The following is a 25211-nucleotide window of genomic DNA, read 5'->3' as shown; positions in this document are numbered from 1 at the left end:
TCACAGTAACCAGTGTCATGTTCAATTTCTCACGTTTACAACAAACTAAATCTCATTGAAAATGGGTCCAGAGTGAAGCGAGTTACAGTGGATTTTGTAGAGAGGTCTGCATCTCTCAATACACATGGTGCGTAGTTTACCGGTGGATGTTGACCCTTCCAGTATGGAGGACCAGCAGAGGCAGAGCGGTGACACACAGCAGCTCGTTCACCACACGTGGTGAAGAAGCAGCGACGCAGCGTCAACCAATCACTGCTTCATAGTAAAACACAGCAGCATCTGTCTTTATCTTCTTCTTTATCTTCTTCTTTATCCTCTTTTCACTTTTCAGTGATACTCTGCGTCCACATTCAGGCAACGACTTCAAAAAGTATCAAGCGGCAGTAAAACTCTATTTCGCTATGAGGCTTAGATTTTGCGGCCGATCCGCGGTTCACGCGCGAGCCGAACCGCGGTGGGCGAGCCGTACGCACCACGCTTCCTCCGCGTTCGGGTACACCACTATTGCGCGGTGCCCGTCACTGTGTGAACGGGGGATCCGTTCCGCATCCACGCTGCGCCAGCGCCCGCGTTGACGTAACGTGCGATCAGTGAAAGCGATCGGTGAAAGCGATCGGTGAAAGCAATCAGTGAAAGCGATCCGCTGCCTGCCCCGTTCAGCATTTCTCCAAACTCAACCAGTAATAACAGTTATTTTTGGCCAATTCTGGCCCCTGTATTACTCGGCAGCGGATCGACCAATCGAACCGGATTTTGCCATATGGGCCACCCCACACTGCGGTACCGTCACTTAGCGCTGCCCACAAAAACCCAGACATCTGGTGGTGCTTCCACATTTACCTGGAAGCAACTGACGAGCATCGCTGGGACCGAACTTCCCAACAGATCGGCTAAAGTGGGAATGCAGAATATTTTGGGGATCCCTGTTATTCTCCCTGGATAATTATGGGTTGTAGCTGATCAACCTGAGTTTCTCCAGAATTGTTATTCTTCTCTTCAATTTTACCTACTTTACTTTTTTTTCCGCCCATTTCCTCTCCAACATATTTTCTCTTAAGTAACAACCTGAATGAACGGTTGAAATCAGTCAATAGGTTTTGGACCCATCTGGTCAATCTTTCTCATTAAAACCCCGTATTTAATACCATATTTTCTGTGTGTTGAACAAGTGGTCTATATGGATGTACACTACTGTATAACCTGTGCTGTAAATCCTCTGTAGGAGATACAGAGTACTCAATGGAGGAGACCTTTCAATTCTCCGTGTGGTATACTATTTAAAAAAATAAAACAGTGGAAAACCGAATTTTCAATCAAATTAAGAGTTGTGTAGTGTAATGTGTAAACAGCGCATCAAATGGAATTACTCTCCCGTTTCCAGCTCCCCCTGCCCTGTCCTGAAAGAGCTGGAGCCAGGAGCCGACGAGCGTCCAGGCCCATGAGACGGATCGATGTGGAGGAGGAGGAGGAGGAGGAGGGATGGGATGAGGGGGGGGGGGGGGGCAGCCCCTCCCATAATTATGTTATGGTGCTGTTGTGGGTGTCCGTGCTCCCAGGGCAGATGAGGCAGCATTCCCAGCCTTCCACTCTTTTGCCGACTGCTCCGAGCCACGGTTCCTCCTCTCCGTCTCCCTCCGTCAGTCTCAGTTCCATTTGGTAAATAGTCCCGTCCTCTGACCGGCCGAAGAGGACGCAGGGGACCGGCTCGTGCAGGACCCCCAGGCTGTCCCGGCTCCTGGGACCCGGGTGGGACTCCAGCGGCTGCAGCCTCCACCCCCCTGCCAGGCCGCCACCATGTGCGACTGTTTTCATCTGGCCTTCCCCAACTGGCACGCCTCTCCAGGCACCGGTGAGAATCACTCTCCTCCATTCCTCCATCTGCAGCTTCTCTCCCCTTTTTCCTTCTGTTTTTTTTTGTACCAAACAGCTTGTGACTCAGCATCAGGGCTCAGCAGTGCAGTGCAGGGGGGGAGAGGGAGGGGGGGGGGGGGGAGGGAGAGAGAGAGCTGGTGCTAGACTGTGCTTGTGACCTGCTGCATGCAGGGCTGTGCTGTTCTGTCCTCAATCAACGCATTTGCATTACATTGACATTACATATTCATGTTTAATTTGTTAGTTTAGTTTCCGCCGATATGCTTCTGTGTATGATGTGTAGAGGGTGTAAAGGGGAGTGCAGGGGAGGGGAGTGCAGAGGAGTATGTATGGGAGTGTATAGAGGAGTGTGTATGGGACGGTATAGAGAAGTGTGTATGAGAGAGTATAGAAGAGTGTATGGGAGTGTATAGAGGAGTGTGTAGAGGAGTATGTAGGGGAGTGAAGAAGGGAGTGCGTGGAGGAGCGAGGAGTGTGCCGGAGTGTATAACGGAGTGTATAGAGGACTGTAGAGAAGCATTTGGAGAGGAGTGTATAGAAGAGTGTGTATGGGAGTGTATAGAGGAGTGTTTAGGGGAGTGTAGAGGGGTGTTTGGAGAGGAGTATGTAGAGGGATATGTAGACGAGTATATAGAGGGGTATGTAGAGGAGTATGTAGAGGGGTATGTAGACGAGTATGTAGAGTGGTATGTAGATGAGTATGTAGAGGGGTATGTAGAGGAGTATGTAGAGGGGTATGTAGAGGAGTATGTAGAGGGGTATGTAGAGGAGTATGTTGAGGGGTATAGAGAGGAGTATGTAGAGGAGTATGTAGAGGAGTATGTAGAGGGCTTGTAGGGTTACAGGACATGGTGTTTTGAGACGTTCTGTCTACACACATAGTTTCATCATGAAGATTTGTGTGATGATCGAGGATCATAACAGAGAACCTGATCGATCACTTCGCTGTTCCATGATGCCAGACTGAACTGTCTATTATTGGCTAGGTATGATTCAAAGTAGTTTTGGGGCTTCTATCCTTCTCTCCATCTCATGTTTTACTTTGCATTTCTTGCCGTACTCTCATTCATTGTGTTTCCTTTATAATACTTGACACATTCACACATCAGGTGCATTGTTTCAGTGTATAACGTTGACTGACAGGAATCCCAGCTGGCGTTGGCGTCTCTGAGCCGTAAACATCAGAACGCACTTGTAACCGTAAACTGTAAACACTGTAACAGTAAACTGTAAACACTTTTACCGTAAACTGTAAACACTGTAACTGTAAACTCACACTTGTGCTGGAACATTATTATTCCATGTAAGAACACACTCACTACCGTCAGCCTTGAACTGAACCTGGAAGAGAAACTCAAGGTCACGACAAGGGAATTAATTTCATCCAAATTATGACTTGGCGGGATGGGAGAGGGGGAGAGGGGGGAGGCAGCGAGAAGGGGGGAGAGAGAGAGCGAGAGAGAAAAGGGAGGAGAGTGCAAGAGGGTGAGGGAGAGAGGCACAGAGAGATGGATGGAAGGCAAGGGAAGCACTTACTGCTCAGAGAAGACGGCGTCAGAGTTGATCCACTCTAAAATGATGGTGAAGGCAGACGCAGTCGAGCGCCGGAGCTCGGAGACGGCACAACCTTCCACAGGGAGTGTGACCAACACGCTCTCAAATCAATAAAGATGCATCGCAGATCGTCCAGAACAGCAGCTCTGAGCGTCATTAAACCTCTTCCAGCGCTCGCCACACAGGGAAACATCAATTACAGCTTCAAAGCTGGAAAAATAACAAGAAATTATGAGAATAAACAACACTGATTGACAGTGTTTTGGGCGCAATCCTAATCGTCTTGGGGTGTTGAATATCGACATAATTAGCTCTTGAGGCGAGTTGAATAAAACACGTGATTCCCTTTAGCATCTGTGATTAAATCCAGGTGTTGACAGCACCGTGGTCTGTCCGATACGAGGGTGTGTCGTGGAATTACGGGCAGATTAACATCCAAATTCCATAGCTACAATGAAGCTGCTTCTGCGTTAGTTCCAGATGAATAGATTGGGAGCACACGCCGTGACAGTCCCATGTTCATGTAAATCCAGCCAGAAAATCCAATTCCGTTTTCCCCTTCTCCTGTACCTCAAATCTCATTACAAATCGGTTCCAAACAAACTGTGAAAGGAGCTTGTGTCCGTCATACCAAAAAAAAAGTAACTGGAGGACAAGCAATCAACTGTTTTATTATATTAGTTTAAGCTGTAAAGTAAGTCAAGGGGGGGTGGGGGGAGGGGTGGGGGCTCTTCCTGGCCCTGGACAAACAGCGATAAACAAGTTGATGTTTCAGTCGTGGACTCTTCACCGTTGTTGTCACAAACGCGTTTGTGTTTGCAAGGTCGGAGCCGCTGTGTTGCTTCAAAGCAGGATTCCACTGAGACGCCGAGTGCAGTCCAGTTAATTTCCCCTCCGCAGCAGCTGTTGCAGACGGCCCACCGGCCACGCCCGGACGCACCGCCGCAGAAAGTCCACACGTCCTGACGCTCATTTGCAGACGTTCTGATCCCGCGAAAGGCCAGTGCAAACACGGACTTGCATCATTGAACCACTATTGTTAGCAGAATCACCAGTCAGTTTACGACGTAAATCACATTTGTCAAGCTGTCAAAGTAGTTCATTATTATTATAGTGATTATGTTTGTTTGGGTCAACAGTGATGGACCTTATCAAGCCTCTGCCGCGCCCATATGACAAATATTTGCGAAGGGAGTTCCAACATGTGCCGTGCCACTGGCTAGCGCTGGCAGAGTGGACGTCTGGCGAGTACATCACCCCGAGGAATGAGTCATCAGATCGGCTTAATAGAAATAATTTATTTTGTTGAGCCCATGTGTTCCAGGATATCTTTATATTAAGTTGCTAATGGCTAAAAAAAAAAGACTTGGAAATTAAAGCATTTTTTCAAGGACAATCCAAACTGCACCCGATGGACCAACGAGGCATTTCTCAGTCTGTGTTTCTTACCGTGCGTCTCCTCCAACAGGTCCCGAAATGCTTTAAGCTCCTGGTGTTGGGCGTGTTTGGGAGTGCAGTGGGACCAAACCGACCCCATCTCAGTGCACTCAGTGTTCAAACACTTATTATCAACACTGTGAACCAATTTAGAGCTGGGAGGTAAAGCGGCGTGAGTTGAGAAGAACACGTTCTCAGGCTGATCAAGGAGGTCAGCTGGGACTCTTATTCCCTCTTCATCCCCCCTTTTTAACCTAAAGAGCGTACAAATAAAAAAGAAACACATTCTCCATTCTACACACGTAAATATGGCTTCACGCACAAAGCCAAACCAGGTCATTTGTGATGTTTACACGGCTCTAATTCAGAGCAGTGATAATTCATCGCATATTTCATGTGTTGACGTTAATCAGTGGCACATGAAACAAATATTCTGCTGCAGAGTCGCAGCAACTGTCTGGGATTCAAAGACCCGGTGTAAGTTTAGTTTCCTGGAGTTTATTTTCGGACATGTACCCCAGCTTGTGTTCAGGGTTCGTCCCTGGCGGTGAATGGTTCTGCTTATCATGGGGTGTGGCACAGTTGGCACAGTGCGTTGCACTGCTGCCTCACAGCAAGAAAGTCCTGGTTTCTATACCCGCCTGGGGCACTGTTGGCACTGTGCTCCAGTGGGTTATCTGCTCATCAGGGGCCTTTCTGTGTAGAGTTTGCATGTTCTCCCCGTGCTCACATGGCGTTTCCTCCATGTAACATCATAAGAACCCACTAAAAACATTCACAACAAACATCATCTGGCCAGGAGTTGAGGTTGGTCGCTGGATGCCTCACTCCTGACTGCCCCCCAGAGGAAGGACAAGCTTTGATGGGATAAATGTGGAAAAGAAATTCCACAGCCAGAGATAATGTACATTGATAATGTACATTCCCCGCACATTATGCATGTGTTAAGGTGTGGTGTGTGTGACAGTAAAAGATGAGCTGAAGCTTGTCCAGTTTAATCTTTTCATCCAGACTATACGCTCCCACTGTGTTTATTGGGAATTTGTTGTTGGAACGCCTGATTGGACCCAAAAGCTAAAAATAGGTGCAACTATCTTCTTTTATTTTAGACTTTGTTGTAGGTTACAGGTGAACACGCTGAAGCAGTATTGCATTGATGCCGGAATAAACAGGCTGCTCTATTCCAACTGGGTTTGGAATCATGATGTGAGTGATGCAACTCAAGTTTGGGTGAGGTACAGCAGCGCGACCTGAAAGTGGCTGAGTCCCGCCTTGTTTGTCCACCTGAGTGTGGACATTGTCTGGCGGAATCAGTTGGCCACGATGGCAGTTCACACCGGCCTCAGGATCCACAGCCGAGTCTGGGAGCGGGAGCACTGAGGTGTTTGGAGGCTTTTGGTTTCAGACTGTACGAACCGGCCGGTGAGTTGTTTGTGTGAGATTAAATGAATGTGTTTTATACTGTCTGAGGGAGCGAAATACTGTATCAGACTGTATGGAGCCGATTCGTCCACCAATTATGCAGTTTGCAGTCCAGGTGAGAGAAGTGCTCATGTGCTGTTGTTTTTTTAAGCTGTCTTGCACCGCGCTGAACTTTTCCATCAATTCGAAGGAAGTGATGATACCATGAATAACATTTACTGTTGTTATTTTCCCCTGTCCAACACAAACCTGCAAACATGTACCTTTAGCAGCTTAACCACTCCCCACACACTGCATATTGCACTCGTGAAACCTGCTTAATTCTTCACATCAGACAAGCATGATTCAAGAGTGAAATATGGAAACTTATTGGGTTGCTTATGTATCAGGTGAGGAGATAAAATCGACCGGTTAGCTTCGTCTTGGAAGGTATTTTGCCTTTGTCAGCCATCGGCCCCACTCAGTAGACGTGGAGCCCGTTCAGGATCAATAAAGTGGATCAGTTAGCAGCGGCCCTCTGGGAACATCCTTCCAGGAAGAACTCAAAATACCCTCATTGTCGGATGCGGTGTCTCAGAGTTCCAGAACAACACAGACTCTGCTTGGCGTGCAGAAAATACTTGTAAATCAACACTCCTGTTTGAAACTTTTCTTGCCATTTATAGTAATTTACGCCATTGGAAATATAACACTTCATCAAATATTGCAAAGTTTGAAATATTTGCCTGTAAAAGATAATACTTTTCCTGAAAAAAATGGCTAAAAGTGTTAATATTCTGACCTGTTTGTAAAAACATTTGTCTCCTCAACTAATCAGCAGGGAGTCAGCAATAAGAATAAGTCATCTCTTTCTCCTATTACGGCCAATAAACCAAAATGAAATAACCTATTTGAAACCCGTTTTAACCTCTATCCTAACCCTTTTAACCTAATCTGATGTTATTTCTGGAAGCTTCATCGCGAAACCTTGTTGTGATTTCCCCCCAGGAGCCGGAAGGCGGCTGCGTGGAGCTGAGCCTGGAGCCGAGTACGATTCGGTGAGTGAACAACCACCTTGTGCCAAATGTAAATCAAACGTTGAGTGTTGAATGTCCGCACTGTCAATAATACTCAACTCAAAGGAATGAGGGGCTAAATGCTGCGTTTATAACGGCTATCATTTGGCTTCATCTGTCATAATTTCCCAATCTTAACCCTATCCGAAGGTGTAATGAAGTAAGCATGCCTCTGCTCTCCAGATCAGTGACGAGCCGTTGCAGTTGGAGAGGGAGAGACCTCGTCCTCAGGGATCCTCACCCGTGGAGGAGTTCCCTGAGACCGACAAGTTCACGGACAGCGACAAGGAGGTACACAGCACTTCATCCATCGCTCATTTGTCCTTTTTTCAGACGCGGACGCGTAGATTCACAAAACCAATTTAATGGGACAGGGGTGATTCCTGCGCAGTCCGGGGGCCTGTTTATGCAAACGACGATCAAAGAAGAGAGAAGCCACGAAGCCACGAAGCATTTTAGGCCAAATCGAATTCATTTGATTGTTTTCAAAGAGCGATACTGGGAAACTGAGATGATCTGCAGATCTCACGTTCGGATTTCACATCCTTTCAGCCCGATCAGGACAACACAGCTGAAAAACTGTAACTGAATAAACTTGGAGACCTGAATAGGGTGCTTGTTAAATGTAATAGGATTTTCTTAAATGTTTTCGAACTGATTAAACCTGACTAAATGTGAAATTGAGCAATTTTGTAATTCTAAAAAGACTGTTATTTTTGTTACCATCACAGAAAGAAATGATAACCAAATAACTGCATCCGGCCATCATGTGCAATTCCCTTCTCTACCAATTATAAATGAGGGCGTACAGGGCAGCGGACCAGTTTCAATGTGTGCATGTACACAATTGACCTTCGTGCAACTGTTCCCTGAGTGGGCCGCTAGAAATACAAATCTCGGTCAAATGATTAATTCAACTGTAATTAGGTCTCACGCGGTTCAGTGGTTCGCACGGCTGCCTCAGAGTAGGAAGGTCCTGGGCTCAGACCAAACGAGAGCCTCTCTACGTGGAGTTTCCAGGCTTTCTCTATGTGTCTTCTCACAGGTTCACAGTCTTGCCGTTACCATTGAGCAAAGCTCTGGTACTGGACTTGGTTCCTGGGTCGGGTCCTGCGGAAGCCCACTGCTCTGATTTGTTTGGATGAAGGTTAAATGCAGAGGATGGATTTCCCACGGGATCAGTGAAACCTTGCATTTGTTTTATTGGTTTAGCCCATGTTGTGACTGTATGTTTTCTTTTTTCCGTCAGGGTGAAGTAGACTATGAGCCACACCATAAATTTGGGTGTGGAAAAAGAGGTAAAAAGGCGGGACTCGGCTCTCTGTTTGACAAGCGCTCAACTCCCAAGATGAGTAAACTCAAGGTGTGGCGTCTTTGCATTATGCAGTGTAAATGTGTGAATCTTGTCTGTGTCCCAAAAGGGAACAACATAGGCGAAAGCAGGTTGTTGATATTATTTTGATCTGTTTGCAGGAAGCCCAGAGCCCGGAGTCCGAGATGATAGTGAAAACAGCAAAAGATGGAGGTGCAGAGGGGCTTGTGGTTGGTGGAGGTGGAAAGGAGGGAATCTTCATTACGCAGGTGGTGCCAGAGTCTCCAGCTTCAAAAAACCTGAGTGTCAGAGAAGGTAAGCTGATCTATAAGAGAGTCCTGAGGTGGTGATACAGCCCCAGTCCCCTGAAGGTTCTGGACACCCCATTACTAAAATAGGAGTGGACACGTGGTTGTCGTATTAAAGCTGAAACATGCCCTTGTGCATGTCTTTCAGTGTCATCATGTCAGGTGAAAAAATAATGCAATACAATGTATATTGTATTTCCTCTAATAGAGACTGTTGCCTTTATTTACCTCAACTGCAGAGCGTATCAGGTCTTTATTTGAAGCAGGCTTATATTAGAGGCAGGCTTTTATACCTAATTCCCTCTGTTTAATTATATATTTGTATATTTTGTACATATAAGATAATATATGACAAGAAGTGATCTGCGATCTGCTACACAGCAGTAGGAAACGGATCTACAATACATATATAAATACATCTACAATAAAAACACACTGTTTTTATTTGCTACCGGAACAACGTCGCAGCTCCACGCAGTTTTCCCCCCGGTCTGTATTTGAGGCAGGCTTGTATTTGTTTGTGTCGACCACCCCTCCGGCATTTATTAGAGGCCTGATTTTTATTTGACTACCGCTTAATATTTGAGGAAATACGATATATGCTTATTATGGTTGTATGCTCTCTGAAACTCTTTCCCTTTAATTTACCCAGGGGACCAGATTTTGAGTGCCACTGTGTATTTTGATAATGTGACCTATGAGGACGCCCTGCAAATTCTAGAGCATGCCCAGGCTTACAAAGTGAAGCTGTGTCTCAAACGCAAGCTGGAAATAACTGAAAGTGAACCCCTCAGCCATCCTGAAGTCATCCAAGTAACTATTCTCATTATTATTATTAACAGTCTTCTTTTTTTTTTACCCAACTTTTACTTGTGTAAAACAGCAGCACGCAGATGAGACGCTTTGGGACAGCCCCCGTAGAAACATGATTGAACCCCTAGGTGTGAATGGAGAGTGAGATAATGTGTGTGACCCTTCAATGGACTGGCTTCTCATTCAGGTAGACTGCCTGCCTGAGGCCTGTGATAAACTACGGACGATTAAGAAAATTGGTGGATGGACAATGTAGTATAATCGTTAGGTAATAGAAGTAAAACTTAATTCTGACATGGTAATATTTGATGGGGCCAGTAAAGATATAATTCAATGACGATATAACAAGAACCTCAAAAAGGCCAGGTAAAAAAGAGACATTCATTTTATGTCATTTGCACGGGTGATGAAATTCATGGCTCTTTCAATAATGAAGTCTGAAACTAAGTGGAAATTGGACCTTCGGGGATATAACTGATACCACTCCTTTTGCGCTTTACAGGAGGAAGAGGTTTTCCCTCTGCAGATGAGGGATCAAGGCAAAACAAAAAGGCACGGTGATGCACGCATCTCATGGCCCAAGTTCCCATCTTTTGGAAAGGGAAAGAAGTCACGTTTCAGAAGGTCTCACAGCACCTCAGAGGCTGAAGAGCAAACAAAGCTGGAGTTGAGCCCCACCACAAGCGACACAGAATCGCCAATCAAATCTCAGGAGGCTCTCAAGGGAAAGAAAAGGCACAAGGTAAAACTTTATGCGTTGAGGAAAAGGGGTCAGGTCAGCACATCCGAAGACCAGGACACAGATACAGTCACAACTGGACCCTTTAATGTGGTAGATGTTGACCCAACAAAGGAGGCACCACAAAGCCATTCACCTGAGCTTTTTAAGAGCCCCACCGGGGAGCCCCCTCCGGTCTATATCACACATCACATCAGAGTCACAGAAACCTCTGACTTGGAACTTCAGCAGAACGATCCTGACGTGACTGAAGCTGAAGGCCAGCAGCACAAGGTGGAACTCATCAGCCTTGATAGAACTCTGAAAACAACAGATGTAACTGAGGCTCTGGCCGACCAACAGAGTCCCCCAGGTAAGTCTCCTGATAGCAAGAAGAAGAAAAAAAGGTCTGAATTAAAAATGAAAATTACCGGGAAATCAAAGGCTCATCAGCAAGATGTCAAAGTAAAAGCCTCACCAAAAAGACTGCAGACACTAGGAGCAAGTGTTGAATCAACAGATCCGATGCCAGTCGATGTCAGCGCGGAAGTAACTAACAATAGGATTTCTGAGGTCATCTCTGCTAAATCGGTTCCAGCGCAGGTAGAAAGGGGCATGCCTAAGGTGGAACTTTCTTTTGACATGAAATCTCCTCAGAAAGATAAGGAAAAATTGCAGAAGAAAACTCCAAAAGTATCAAAGGAGATTAAACAAAAGACAGATGCAAACACAAGTCCTACATTTAAGCTCCCTAAAACCAGCTTCAAGGACATTGCCATGGAGGAAACGATACAAAAAATTGATGTAAATGATCAGGAATGTACAATTAAGACGAGGATTCCTAAATCTGATATGATGGTGAAAGGAGATCCTTATGATAGACTTTCAGAAAGCAGCCTTTCCAAAACCCAACTTCCCAAACGAGAGGATATTGAGATACCTGGAATGGAGGATCTATCATCTGTGAGAACCACAACACAACAAATTAAAGAACCTAAATTTGATTCTGCTACTCATGCAGGAGAAATTAATGCTGAAACTGTACAGATGTCCATTGATGTTGACAGTGTCAAAGAAGCAGTTTCAAAGTTGCCTGGATTTAAGCTGCCTAAAGTTGACATATCAGGAGTGCCCATTCCAGAGGAGATTACAATGATTGATGCAAATGCACAAAGAATAACAGTAAAAACACCCACGAAAGTCTTACATGTCAAGAGCAAAGTCTCTCCAGATATCCTAAGCAGTGCCACCGTCAAGCTGCCAAATATTAAACCTGCTCATCTGATTTCCCAAGAACCTATAACTGAGACTAAAGTAGATGTGAAAGAATTTAAAAAGGAATACTCAGCCACAGTGAAACAAAGCACCATTGAAATTAAAACAGAAATCAAACAAAAAGGAACACTTTTAAAAGAACAAGAAACAGTGAAAACTAAAAAAAAGAACGACGGTATGCAATGGGCACCGGAAACGGCATCTATCACAGAACAAAACAAAGGCATAACCGACAAACTGCCAAGTCCCAAAGGATCAGATAAAAAGTCCAAGAAAGCAAAGATAACCATGCCTACCCTTGGAATTGCAAAACCAGATCTAACATTTCCTGATGTTGGAATTGACTTGCCAAAACAAAAACTCTCTCAACAAAAGCGCTCAAAAATATCTATAGAAACCTCTCATTTGGGCAAGGAAATCCAAATTGGTGGAAGTGGTGATATGAAATTTGATCAAGCAGCAGTCCAAATAACAGCGCCCAACATAAGCAGTGAAGATTCCACTATCAATGTGAAACCTCCAGCTGTTGAGCTTGACAGAAAACAAGGCGCGGTTGAAATGCCAAATATAAGCCTATTGATTCCAGGAGCTGAATCTCAAGTCAAACCCCTTGAGATGGAAATCAAAGAACCTTCTGTCATTGAAGCGCCAGATGGACCTACTCTACAAGAAAACGCCGATATGAAACAGTCAAGTTTCATGCCCATGCTGTCATTTTCTAAGCCAGAAGTGAAAACCCAAGTTTTGGATGGAAATCTTCCAAACGTAGATATTTCCATTCCAGAGACAAAGCTCGAGATGACTAATTCTGGAACAGAAGCTGAAATTGACATGCAAGGAAACCAGTTTAAAATGACAAAGTATGGGGTGTCACTACCACAAGCTGATATCAGTTTGGCAAAGAAACGTGTAGATGTCACACAACAAGGTGCTAAGGCTGAAGTTAGAATCCCTCATATTGAGCTTCCATCAGCCAAGTGCCAGCCTGAAGTGGAAATGAAAGGTCATGAAGCTGCAGTGGACATTTCAGCGCACAAAATTGAGATAGAAGGACCTTCTTTAGATGTGACAAGCAGAGGGAAAGAAGGCATGGGAAAAGGAGGCAAATTCAAAATGCCAAGTCTTGGTATATCGATGCCAAAAGTCAAAGGACCCGAAATTGATTTAAGCTTATCAAACAAAGATGCAAATGTGAAACTACCAGAATCCAAAGCTGAGCTGAAACACCCTGATATTGAACTCTCATTGGGTAAAGTGGAAATTCAAGGTCCTGAGATTGAGCCTAAAGGAAAAGATGTGGATGGTCCCCAATCACAATTTCAAATGCCTTCATTCAAGCTTCCTAAATTTGGAGCTGCTAGTCCCAATATCACTGTAGAGATATCAAAGGTTGACAATAAAATTGATACAGATCTAAAAATTCCCAAAGCTTCTGTAGACCTTTCAACACCCAACGTTACAGTTGAAGGACCTGATATAGATGTGAAAAACAAAGCAAATGAAGGTAGAGGAACGGGAATCAATATCATGATGCCAAATCTCAGCCTCTCAATGCCGAAGGTGAAAGCTGCAGAAATTGATTTAAGCGTATCAAAGAAAGATGGAGATGTCACACCACCAGAAGCTGAAGATGAGGTCAATCTTCCTGAAATGGAACTACTATCTGCTAATGTGGAAGTTAAACATCCTGAGATTGAGCCGAAAGGAAAACATGTGGAAGGCTCACAATCCAAATTTAAAATGCCTTCATTCAAACTCCCTAAATTTGGTTCTGCTGCTTCAAACATCACTGTGGAAATACCTGAAGTTGACAAAGAATTTGATGCAAAGATGAAAGTTCCAACAGCAGAAGTGGACATGTCAGCACCCAAAATGACCATTGAAGGACCTTCTATAGATGTATCAAGCACAGGAGATGAAGGTACGGGAAAAGGAGGCAATTTTAAAATGCCAAGTCTTGGTCTCTCGATGCCAAAAGTTAAAGGACCTGAAATTGATTTAGGATTATCAAAGAAAGATATAGATGTCACACTACCAGAAGCTGAAGTTAAACTCCCTGATGTTGAAATACCATCTGCTAAAGTGGAAGTTAAAGGTCCTGACATTGAGTTTAAAAGGAAAGAAGTTGAAGGCTCACAATCCAAATTTAAAATGCCTTCATTCAAGCTTCCTAAATTTGGTTCTGCTGCTTCAAATATCACTGTGGAAATACTCGAAGTTGACAAAGAATTTGATGCAAAGATGAAAGTTCCAACAGCAGAATTGGACATGTCAGCACCCAAAATGACCATTCAAGGACCTTCTATAGATGTAAAAAGCAAAGGAGGTGAAGGTACAGGAAAAGGAGGCAAATTGAAAATGCCAAGTCTTGGTCTCTCAATGCCAAAAGTTAAAGGACCAGAAATTGATTTAAGCGTATCAAAGAAAGATGTAGATGTCACACTACCAGAAGCTGAAATTCAACTTCCTGATGTTGAAATACCATCTGCTAAAGTCGAAGTTAAAGGTCCTGAAATTGATTTTAAAGGTAAAGATATGGAAAGTTCACCATCCAAATTCAAAATACCTTCATTCAAAGTGCCTAAGTTTGGGACCGCTGCTTCAAATATAACTTTAGAAGAACCCGATATGTATAAACAAATCAACATTGAAGGAGGTGACATAGAGGAGGATGTTACAGGGGACGTCATGGCACCCAGTATCGCCATCAAAGGCTCGTCCGTCATGGAAATCAAAACTACTGGAGTTGAATTTGAGGAGAAAGGAAGCAAGTTCAAAATGCTGAGCCTCGGTATGTCAATGCCACAAGTTAAAGCACCAGAAAGTGGTCCAAGTTCATCAAAAACAGATGTCAACATTACTCTGCCAGAGACCGAAGCTGTAGTCAAGATACCTGAGGTGGAAGTGAAAACACTCTCAGGTGGCATTTCCGTACCAGCGGTTCCCAAAGCTGAAGTTGATTCCACATTTAAAAAGCAGAGCTGGTCACTGCCAACATTTTCATTTTCAAAGACAAGTGTTAAACCCCCGGATGTTAATGTAAACATTAAAGCCCCTAAAATTGATGTCACATTGCTGGAGACCAAGACAGGAATGAATCTCTCAGATGAATTGAAAGAGCCCAGTGGAATTTCCATTGAGGAACTACCTGCTGCAGAACTGGAGGCAAAGTTGAAAAAACCAAGATTCTCATTGCCCAGATTTTCATTTTCAAAGCAGAGTATTCAGGAACCAGAACTTTTCATTGACTCGCCACAAGTTGGTCTTTCTCTTCATGAGGAAAAGGAAGAGCTCAAACAATCAGAATCAGAAATGAAAGCACCAGAAGACGGCACTGAAATCGATTGCCAAGGAAGCAAGTTGAAATTGCCAAAGTTTGGGATCTCATTGCCAAAAGTAAAAGGACCAAATGTTGATTTAAGCGTATCAAAGAAAGATGTAGATGTCACATTACCAGAAGCTGAAGTTAAACTCTCTGATGTTGAAATACCATCTGCTAAAGTGGAAGTTAAAGGTCCTGACATTGAGCTTAAAGGGAAAGAAGTTGAAGGCTTACAATCCAAATTTAAAATGCCTTCATTCCAACTCCCGAAATTTGGTACTGCTGCTTCAAACATCACTGTGGAAATACCTGAAGTTGACAAAGAATTTAATGCAAAGATGAAAGTTCCAACGGCAGAAGTGGACATGTCAGCACCCAAAATGACCATTGAAGGACCTTCTTTAGATGTAACAAGCAAAGAAGGTGAAGGTACAGGAAAAGGAGGCAAATTGAAAATGCCAAGTCTTGGTCTCTCGATGCCAAAAATTAAAGGACCTGAAATTGATTTAAGCGTATCAAAGAAAGATATAGATGTCACACTACCAGAAGCTGAAATTCAACTTCCAGTCGTTGAAATACCATCTGCTAAAGTGGAAGTTAAAGGTCCTGACATTGAGCTTAAAGGGAAAGAAGTTGAAGGCTCACAATCCAAATTTAAAATGCCTTCATTCAAATTCCCGAAATTTGGTTCTGCTGCTTCAAACATCACTGTGGAAATACCTGAAGTTGACAAAGAATTTGATGGAGACCTAAGAATCCCTCAAGCTTCTGTAGACATGTCAGCACCCAAAATGACCATTGAAGGACCTTCTATAGATGTAACAAGAACAGGAGATGAAGGTACAGGAAAAGGAGGCAAATTGAAAATGCCAAGTCTTGGTCTCTCAATGCCAAAAATTAAAGGACCTGAATTTGAATTAGGATTATCAAAGAAAGATGTAGATGTCACACTACCAGAAGCTGAAGTTAAACTCCCTGATGTTGAAATACCATCTGCTAAAGTGGAAGTTAAAGGTCCTGACATTGAGCTTAAAGGGAAAGAAGTTGAAGGCTCACAATCCAAATTTAAAATTCCTTCATTCCAACTCCCGAAATTTGGTACTGCTGCTTCAAATATTACTGTGGAAATACCTGAAGTTGACAAAGAATTTGATGCAAAGATGAAAGTTCCAACAGCAGAAGTGGACATGTCAGCACCCAAAATGTCCATTGAAGGACCTTCTATAGATGTAACAAGAACAGGAGATGAAGGTACGGGAAAAGGAGGCAAATTCAAAATGCCAAGTCTTGGTCTCTTAATGCCAAAAATTAAAGGACCCGAAATTGATTTAAGCGTATCAAAGAAAGATGTAGATGTCACACTACCAGGAGCTGAAATTCAACTTCCAGTCGTTGAAATACCATCTGCTAAAGTGGAAGTTAAAGGTCCTGACATTGAGCTTAAAGGGAAAGATGTTGAAGGCTCACAATCCAAATTTAAAATGCCTTCATTCAAACTCCCGAAATTTGGTTCTGCTGCTTCAAACATCACTGTTGAAATACCTGAAGTTGACGAAGAATTTGATGGAGACCTAAAAATCCCTCAAGCATCTGTAGACATTGCAGCACCCAAAATGACCATTCAAGGACCTTCTATAGATGTAAAAAGCAAAGGAGGTGAAGGTACAGGAAAAGGAGGCAAATTGAAAATGCCAAGTCTTGGTCTCTCAATGCCAAAAGCTAAAGGACCTCAAATTGATTTCAGCGTATCAAAGAAAGATGCAGATGTCACACTACCAGAAGCAGAAGTTAAACTCCCTGATGTTGAAATACCATCTGCTAAAGTGGAAGTTAAAGGTCCTGACATTGAGCTTAAAGGGAAAGAAGTTGAAGGTTCACCATCCAAATTTAAAATGCCTTCATTCAAACTCCCTAAATTTGGTTCTGCTGCTTCAAACATCACTGTTGAAATACCTGAAGTTGAACAAGAATTTGATGCAAAGATGAAAGTTCCAAGAGCAGAAGTGGACATGTCAGCACCCAAAATGTCCATTGAAGGACCTTCTATAGATGTAACAAGCAAAGGAGGTGAAGGTACAGGAAAAGGAGGCAAATTTAAAATGCCAAGTCTTGGTCTCTCGATGCCAAAAGTTAAAGGACCTGAAATTGATTTAGGATTATCAAAGAAAGATGTAGATGTCACACTAGCAGGAGCTGAAGTTAAACTCCCTGATGTTGAAATACCATCTGTTGAAGTGGAAGTTAAAGGTCCTGACATTGAGCTTAAAGGGAAAGAAGTTGAAGGTTCGCCATCCAAATTTAAAATGCCTTCATTCAAACTCCCTAAATTTGGTTCTGCTGCTTCAAACATTACGGTGGAAATACCTGAAGTTGACAAAGAATTTGATGGAGACCTAAAAATCCCTCAAGCTTCTGTAGACATTGCAGCACCCAAAATGACCATTCAAGGACCTTCTATAGATGTAACAAGCAAAGGAGGTGAAGGTACAGGAAAAGGAGGCAAATTGAAAATGCCAAGTCTTGGTCTCTCAATGCCAAAAGTTAAAGGACCTGAAATTGATTTAAGCGTATCAAAGAAAGATGTAGATGTCACACTACCAGAAGCTGAAATTCAACTTCCAGTCGTTGAAATACCAACTGCTAAAGTGGAAGTTAAAGGTCCTGACATTGAGCTTAAAGGGAAAGAAGTTGGAGGTTCACAATCCAAATTTAAAATGCCTTCATTCAAACTCCCTACATTTGGTACTGCTGCTTCAAATATTACTGTGGAAATACCTGAAGTTGCTAAAGAATTTGATGCAAAGATGAAAGTTCCAACAGCAGAAGTGGACATGTCAGCACGCAAAATGACCATTGAAGGACCTTCTATAGATGTAACAAGAACACGACATGAAGGTTCAGGAAAAGGAGGCAAATTGAAAATGCCAAGTCTTGGTCTCTCAATGCCAAAAGCTAAAGGACCTCAAATTGATTTCAGCGAATCAAAGAAAGATATAGATGTCACACTACCAGAAGCAGAAGTAAAACTCCCCGATGTTGAAATACCATCTGCTAAAGTGGAAGTTAAAGGTCCTGACATTGAGCTTAAAGGGAAAGAAGTTGAAGGCTCACAATCCAAATTTAAAATGCCTGCATTCAAACTCCCGAAATTTGGTTCTGCTGCTTCAAATATTACTGTGGAAATAACTGAAGTTGACAAAGAATTTGATGGAGACCTAAAAATCCCTCAAGCCTCTGTAGACATTGCAGCACCCAAAATGACCATTGAAGGACCTTCTATAGATGTTAAAAGCAAAGGAGGTGAAGGTACAGGAAAGGGAGGCAAATTGAAAATGCCAAGTCTTGGTCTCTCGATGCCAAAAGTTAAAGGACCTGAAATTGATTTAAGCGTATCAAAGAAAGATGTGGATGTCACACTACCAGAAGCTGAAATTCAACTTCCTGATGTTGAAATACCATCTGCTAAAGTGGAAGTTAAAGGTCCTGACATTGAGCTTAAAGGGAAAGAAGTTGAAGGTTCGCCATCCAAGTTTAAAATGCCTTCATTCAAATTCCCTAAATTTGGTTCTGCTGCTTCAAACATCACTGTTGAAATACCTGAAGTTGATAAAGAATTTGATGGAGACCTAAAAATCCCTCAAGCTTCTGTAGACATTGCAGCACCCAAAATGACCATTCAAGGACCTTCTATAGATGTAAAAAGCAAAGGAGGTGAAGGTACAGGAAAAGGAGGCAAATTGAAAATGCCAAGTCTTGGTCTCTCGATGCCAAAAGTTAAAGGACCTGAATTTGAATTAGGATTATCAAAGAAAGATGTAGATGTCACACTACCAGAAGCTGAAGTTAAACTCCCTGATGTTGAAATACCATCTGCTAAAGTGGAAGTTAAAGGTCCTGACATTGAGCTTAAAGGGAAAGAAGTTGAAGGTTCACCATCCAAATTTAAAATGCCTTCATTCAAACTCCCTAAATTTGGTACTGCTGCTTCAAACATCACTGTTGAAATACCTGAAGTTGAACAAGAATTTGATGCAAAGATGAAAGTTCCAAGAGCAGAAGTGGAAATGTCAGCACCCAAAATGACCATTGAAGGACCTTCTATAGATGTAACAAGCAAAGGAGGTGAAGGTACAGGAAAAGGAGGCAAATTTAAAATGCCAAGTCTTGGTCTCTCGATGCCAAAAGTTAAAGGACCTGAAATTGATTTGGGATTATCAAAGAAAGATGTAGATGTCACACTAGCAGGAGCTGAAGTTAAACTCCCTGATGTTGAAATACCATCTGTTGAAGTGGAAGTTAAAGGTCCTGACATTGAGCTTAAAGGGAAAGAAGTTGAAGGTTCGCCATCCAAATTTAAAATGCCTTCATTCAAACTCCCTAAATTTGGTTCTGCTGCTTCAAACATTACGGTGGAAATACCTGAAGTTGACAAAGAATTTGATGGAGACCTAAAAATCCCTCAAGCTTCTGTAGACATTGCAGCACCCAAAATGACCATTCAAGGACCTTCTATAGATGTAACAAGCAAAGGAGGTGAAGGTACAGGAAAAGGAGGCAAATTGAAAATGCAAAGTCTTGGTCTCTCAATGCCAAAAGTTAAAGGACCTGAAATTGATTTAAGCGTATCAAAGAAAGATGTAGATGTCACACTACCAGAAGCTGAAATTCAACTTCCAGTCGTTGAAATACCAACTGCTAAAGTGGAAGTTAAAGGTCCTGACATTGAGCTTAAAGGGAAAGAAGTTGGAGGTTCACAATCCAAATTTAAAATGCCTTCATTCAAACTCCCTACATTTGGTACTGCTGCTTCAAATATTACTGTGGAAATACCTGAAGTTGCTAAAGAATTTGATGCAAAGATGAAAGTTCCAACAGCAGAAGTGGACATGTCAGCACCCAAAATGACCATTGAAGGACCTTCTATCGAGATAACAAGCAAAGGAGGTGAAGGTACAGGAAAAGGAGGCAAATTGAAAATGCCAAGTCTTGGTCTCTCAATGCCAAAAGCTAAAGGACCTCAAATTGATTTCAGCGTATCAAAGAAAGATATAGATGTCACACTACCAGAAGCAGAAGTTAAACTCCCCGATGTTGAAATACCATCTGCTAAAGTGGAAGTTAAAGGTCCTGACATTGAGCTTAAAGGGAAAGAAGTTGAAGGCTCACAATCCAAATTTAAAATGCCTGCATTCAAACTCCCGAAATTTGGTTCTGCTGCTTCAAATATTACTGTGGAAATAACTGAAGTTGACAAAAAATTTGATGGAGACCTAAAAATCCCTCAAGCCTCTGTAGACATTGCAGCACCCAAAATGACCATTGAAGGACCTTCTATAGATGTTAAAAGCAAAGGAGGTGAAGGTACAGGAAAGGGAGGCAAATTGAAAATGCCAAGTCTTGGTCTCTCGATGCCAAAAGTTAAAGGACCTGAAATTGATTTAAGCGTATCAAAGAAAGATGTAGATGTCACACTACCAGAAGCTGAAATTCAACTTCCTGATGTTGAAATACCATCTGCTAAAGTGGAAGTTAAAGGTCCTGACATTGAGCTTAAAGGGAAAGAAGTTGAAGGTTCGCCATCCAAGTTTAAAATGCCTTCATTCAAATTCCCTAAATTTGGTTCTGCTGCTTCAAACATCACTGTTGAAATACCTGAAGTTGATAAAGAATTTGATGGAGACCTAAAAATCCCTCAAGCATCTGTAGACATTGCAGCACCCAAAATGACCATTCAAGGACCTTCTATAGATGTAAAAAGCAAAGGAGGTGAAGGTACAGGAAAAGGAGGCAAATTGAAAATGCCAAGTCTTGATCTCTCAATGCCAAAAGCTAAAGGACCTCAAATTGATTTCAGCGTATCAAAGAAAGATGCAGATGTCACACTACCAGAAGCAGAAGTTAAACTCCCCGATGTTGAAATACCATCTGCTAAAGTGGAAGTTAAAGGTCCTGACATTGAGCTTAAAGGGAAAGAAGTTGAAGGCTCACAATCAAAATTTAAAATGCCTTCATTCAAACTCCCTAAATTTGGTTCTGCTGCTTCAAATATTACTGTTGAAATACCTGAAGTTGACAAAGAATTTGATGGAGACCTAAAAATCCCTCAAGCTTCTGTAGACATGTCAGCACCCAAAATGACCATTGAAGGACCTTCTATAGATGTAACAAGCAAAGGAGGTGAAGGTACAGGAAAAGGAGGCAAATTGAAAATGCCAAGTCTTGGTCTCTCAATGCCAAAAGTTAAAGGACCTGAAATTGATTTAGGATTATCAAAGAAAGATGTAGATGTCACACTACCAGAAGCTGAAGTTAAACTCCCTGATGTTGAAATACCATCTGCTAAAGTGGAAGTTAAAGGTCCTGACATTGAGCTTAAAGGGAAAGAAGTTGAAGGTTCGCCATCCACATTTAAAATGCCTTCATTCAAACTCCCTAATTTTGGTGCTGCTGCTTCAAACATCACTGTTGAAATACCTGAAGTTCAACAAGAATTTGATGCAAAGATGAAAGTTCCAACAGCAGAAGTGGACAGGTCAGCACCCAAAATGTCCATTGAAGGACCTTCTATAGATGTAACAAGCAAAGGAGGTGAAGGTACAGGAAAAGGAGGCAAATTTAAAATGCCAAGTCTTGGTCTCTCGATGCCAAAAGTTAAAGGACCTGAAATTGATTTAGGATTATCAAAGAAAGATGTAGATGTCACACTACCAGAAGCTGAAGTTAAACTCCCTGATGTTGAAATACCATCTGCTAAAGTGGAAGTTAAAGGTCCTGACATTGAGTTTAAAGGGAAAGATGTTGAAGGCTCACAATCCAAATTTAAAATGCCTCCTTTCAAACTTTCTAATACAGATCAAACTGAATCTGAGGGAAAAGCAGGAACATTTAAAATTCAAGGTCTTGGCACCAAAGGCCCTGAAATGGACGTAAGCCTTTCAAAGCAGGATATGGACGTTACAATATCAGAGCACGAGGCAGGAATTACACCCTCAGCAGCTGATGTCAAAGAGCCTTCCATGGACACAGTCAAGGAGCCCCCCACACTGGAGCTTGATGTCAAACTGAAAAAAACGAGGTTTTCTTTCCCTAAATTTTCTCTTTCAAAGGCGAGTGTCAAAGAATCTGAAACTGAACACAGTGTTCCACAGCTGGAGGAGGCTTCACCAGCAGGAAACATCACGATCACTCAACAAGAAACAGAAGTCGGAGCTGAAAGCCGCTCAGAGCAGAAAGCCGCAGAGGGATCTGCACTGACGCTTAAATTGCCAACCATTAAAATGTCTACATTTGGAGAGGATACTTCCAATGTTACTGCCAAAGGTAGAAAACAAGATGTCAGCTCTGTTGGAGCAGCGATAAAAACATGTGAGGTTGAGGCTGCAGCAGACATCAAGACTCCAAGTTTTGATGCTAAAAAAGACGAACAGGAAAAAGACGCATCACACTCTGTGACGACCGGTCCTGTCCAGGGCTCTCCAAGCAAATTCAAACTTCCCTCATTTAAGATGCCAAGGCTCAGTTTTTCCAAACCCAAACTGGAAGACGAATATTTACCGGTTAATACTGAATGTGAAAACAATCAGTTGGAAGTTGAAGTTGAGCCTCAAGAAGCGAGGAAATCTCCCAGTCGGTCTTTACTGTCCCCGAGTGACCTCCTGAAGGGCTTTGATGTTGAATTTAATGTTCCCAAAATACAGCAAGAAGAGGAAAAAATGACACCCTCAGAGGAGGAGACAAACAAAGCCGCTGGTCAAAACGTTGTTGAATCTCGAGTGCAAAAGGATGACGATATCTTCAAGGCGAAGTTCAAATTTCCGACACTGACTTTAATTCGGTCATCGCCAGAAACGGAGGCAGCGCCTCAAACAAACGTGACCGAGGAAGACGGGAATGCCAGGAAGTCGGAGGCAAAGGGAGCAAACGGCCAACAAGCGTCGAGCAAAAGTCCTGAACGTGTTGCCTGGTTTAAGTTCCCCAAGTTTGGGTCGTCCTCTCCGTCGGAGCCAGCCAAAAAGGCGGAGCGAGGAAGCGAGAGGAGCTCGGCTGCGGCCACACCGGAGGAGGATGCCAGCACCACCTGCTCGCTGCGGTCGTCCGACGCCTTCGCCGACGTCAGCTCGACAGCGACCGGCGAACTGGCCGGCCTTTCCTCACCCTCCCCCACCAAGGTGACCGTCAAATACTCCGATCCCGACGCCGCCGCGGGGCTCAGAGAGGTGCGCGCCAACGTGATCACCTCCACCGCCAAGACCCGGCGCATCTCTGTCGAACCCGACTTGCCGGAGAAAGTCGTTCTATCTTCTGGTTTTTCGTCCTCCTCGGCGGAGACTCTCAAACTCGAGTCTGAAAAAATACACGTTATCACGTCAAACATTCAAGCGACGCCCCAGGTGCAGCAAACCACGTTAATGACCCGATTCCACATCCGGTCGGCGGGGGGGCTGTCGCCGACGGAGATGGGGGAGGGGGACGAACCCCACCGGACACGACGGGACGAGAGCACCGCCACCGAGAGGCTGGTGACGTGGGAAACGTCTGGCGAGGTGAACACAACGGTGACCAGGAAAACGGTCGTCATCACCAAACAGGTGTCACGCGGGTCGGGCGCGGACCACGGCTACGAGCCCATTTCGGGCGAAACGGCGTCGTCCATTCAGCGGCTGAGAGACACGGTTCACTCTGAGAAAATGAAGTTTTTTGACGGAGAACAAATGTGATGATACTAGTTTACAAAGAGGAGACGGAGATCATCTTCTTTCCGACTAAAGTCTTGGTGGCTGAGGGAACGCATGGAGCCAGGCCGGCACCGGTCGCCGTGATCCGTCTGATACCGGGCTGAAATAAGACAAAGGCACCAGAGAGGATCTGTAATGCAAAAGCCAAACATGGAGATCCACACAGAAACAAGTCAGACGCATCGAATGGATTTTATAACGACTGCAAACGATTCCAAGCTAACGGTCTCCGTGTAGGCTGCTCGGTAGAAGTGACGGTGGGACCAGTCCTCCCGATCGGCTCATGCCAGTTTTGGACAGAAGTGAACGATAAAGAATAACCAACCGGGGATCGGCGCTGCCTTGAGTGCACTCGACGCCCCGGTGGAATGTCACACACCTGACGGATTGAAAGGAGTGACAAAGTGCAAACTCTGCAGTAACTGTGATCAGGTCGTCATTGAGGCGGTGCCATGAAGCGCCTTCACAGCAGATATCAATGGGTTTCCTGGAACGTGCTTTCTCTGCGACGCAGAGCTCAATGATCCGCGTCTCTGTGTGTTCGAGCTCTGTCGTCTTACGCTCTTCATCGCTAAACGCTGACCGCAGATAATTCGGTTTATCTGTTTATTTTACAAGATTGTGGCGATCGTGCATTTAAACATATACAGTATAACAAAATATATATGATATATCTGTTGGAGACGAATCAGACGATCCAAATAATAATATGTATATCGAGATTCAAGATTCAACATCCAAGAGGTTATTTGTCACATACATAAACTGTACATTCCATCATACATTGTGAAGATATATGAGCACGCTTTTGCAAAGTATATGATAAAATGCTAATATATACCATATGCAGACAAAATGCTTGTGATTGAACACAGCAAGAATGTTACTAAAAGTATATTTTTATCACTTCTTTGCTTAGACTTTGACTTGCCGTGGTAAAAATCTAGTAATACTAATACTATACATTTTGTTCCAGTATGACTGTATAAAGAGATCTGTAAATAGATTTTAACACCCTTTTAAATTCCTTTGATTATTGCTTGTGTTTGTATTATACCTCTGTGGGCTGCCTCGACGTGTCTGCAAAACTATACACAATAAAAAAACTATATGAACGTATGCAGGTGTGCTTCTTTCATTTTTCACTTGATGTTTTCATTTCTCGTGGGACAGATTGGGGCCTGTCGTGATTTTTTGGAGAAAGACATTATATTTACGAATAAGCAACGTATTAATTGTTAACAAATTAATATACAATACTTATCGGATGTGACAGAACATTTGATAAAGATTTGGGGTATCAAACCACAGGCCCACGGACCACATCCGGCATGCAAGATCATTTAATAAGGCCTGCTACGTGTTATATAATACATTGTTTAATCCGG

General features: G+C 43.3%; 1 protein-coding gene across 1 annotated transcript; it reads left to right on the top strand.

Annotated features, from left to right (window-relative positions):
• Window positions 1-1794: 1794 nt before the first annotated feature.
• Window positions 1795-24942, top strand: LOC307239325 (uncharacterized protein; the record flags this gene model as incomplete). The annotated part of the gene is made up of 9 exons (XM_080012683.1): window positions 1795-1849; window positions 7273-7322; window positions 7524-7631; window positions 8590-8703; window positions 8814-8967; window positions 9613-9773; window positions 10276-10864; window positions 11381-11691; window positions 22195-24942. The coding sequence occupies 9 exons, from the start codon at window positions 1795-1797 to the stop codon at window positions 23803-23805; spliced, it is 3153 nt and encodes a 1050-aa protein (XP_079868809.1). The 3' UTR covers window positions 23806-24942.
• Window positions 24943-25211: the final 269 nt, after the last annotated feature.

The sequence above is a fragment of the Zeus faber genome (genome assembly GCF_960531495.2).
Source record: "Zeus faber genome assembly, chromosome: 13".
NCBI lineage: Eukaryota > Metazoa > Chordata > Actinopteri > Zeiformes > Zeidae > Zeus > Zeus faber.
This window is presented reverse-complemented; position numbering and strand designations above follow the sequence as displayed.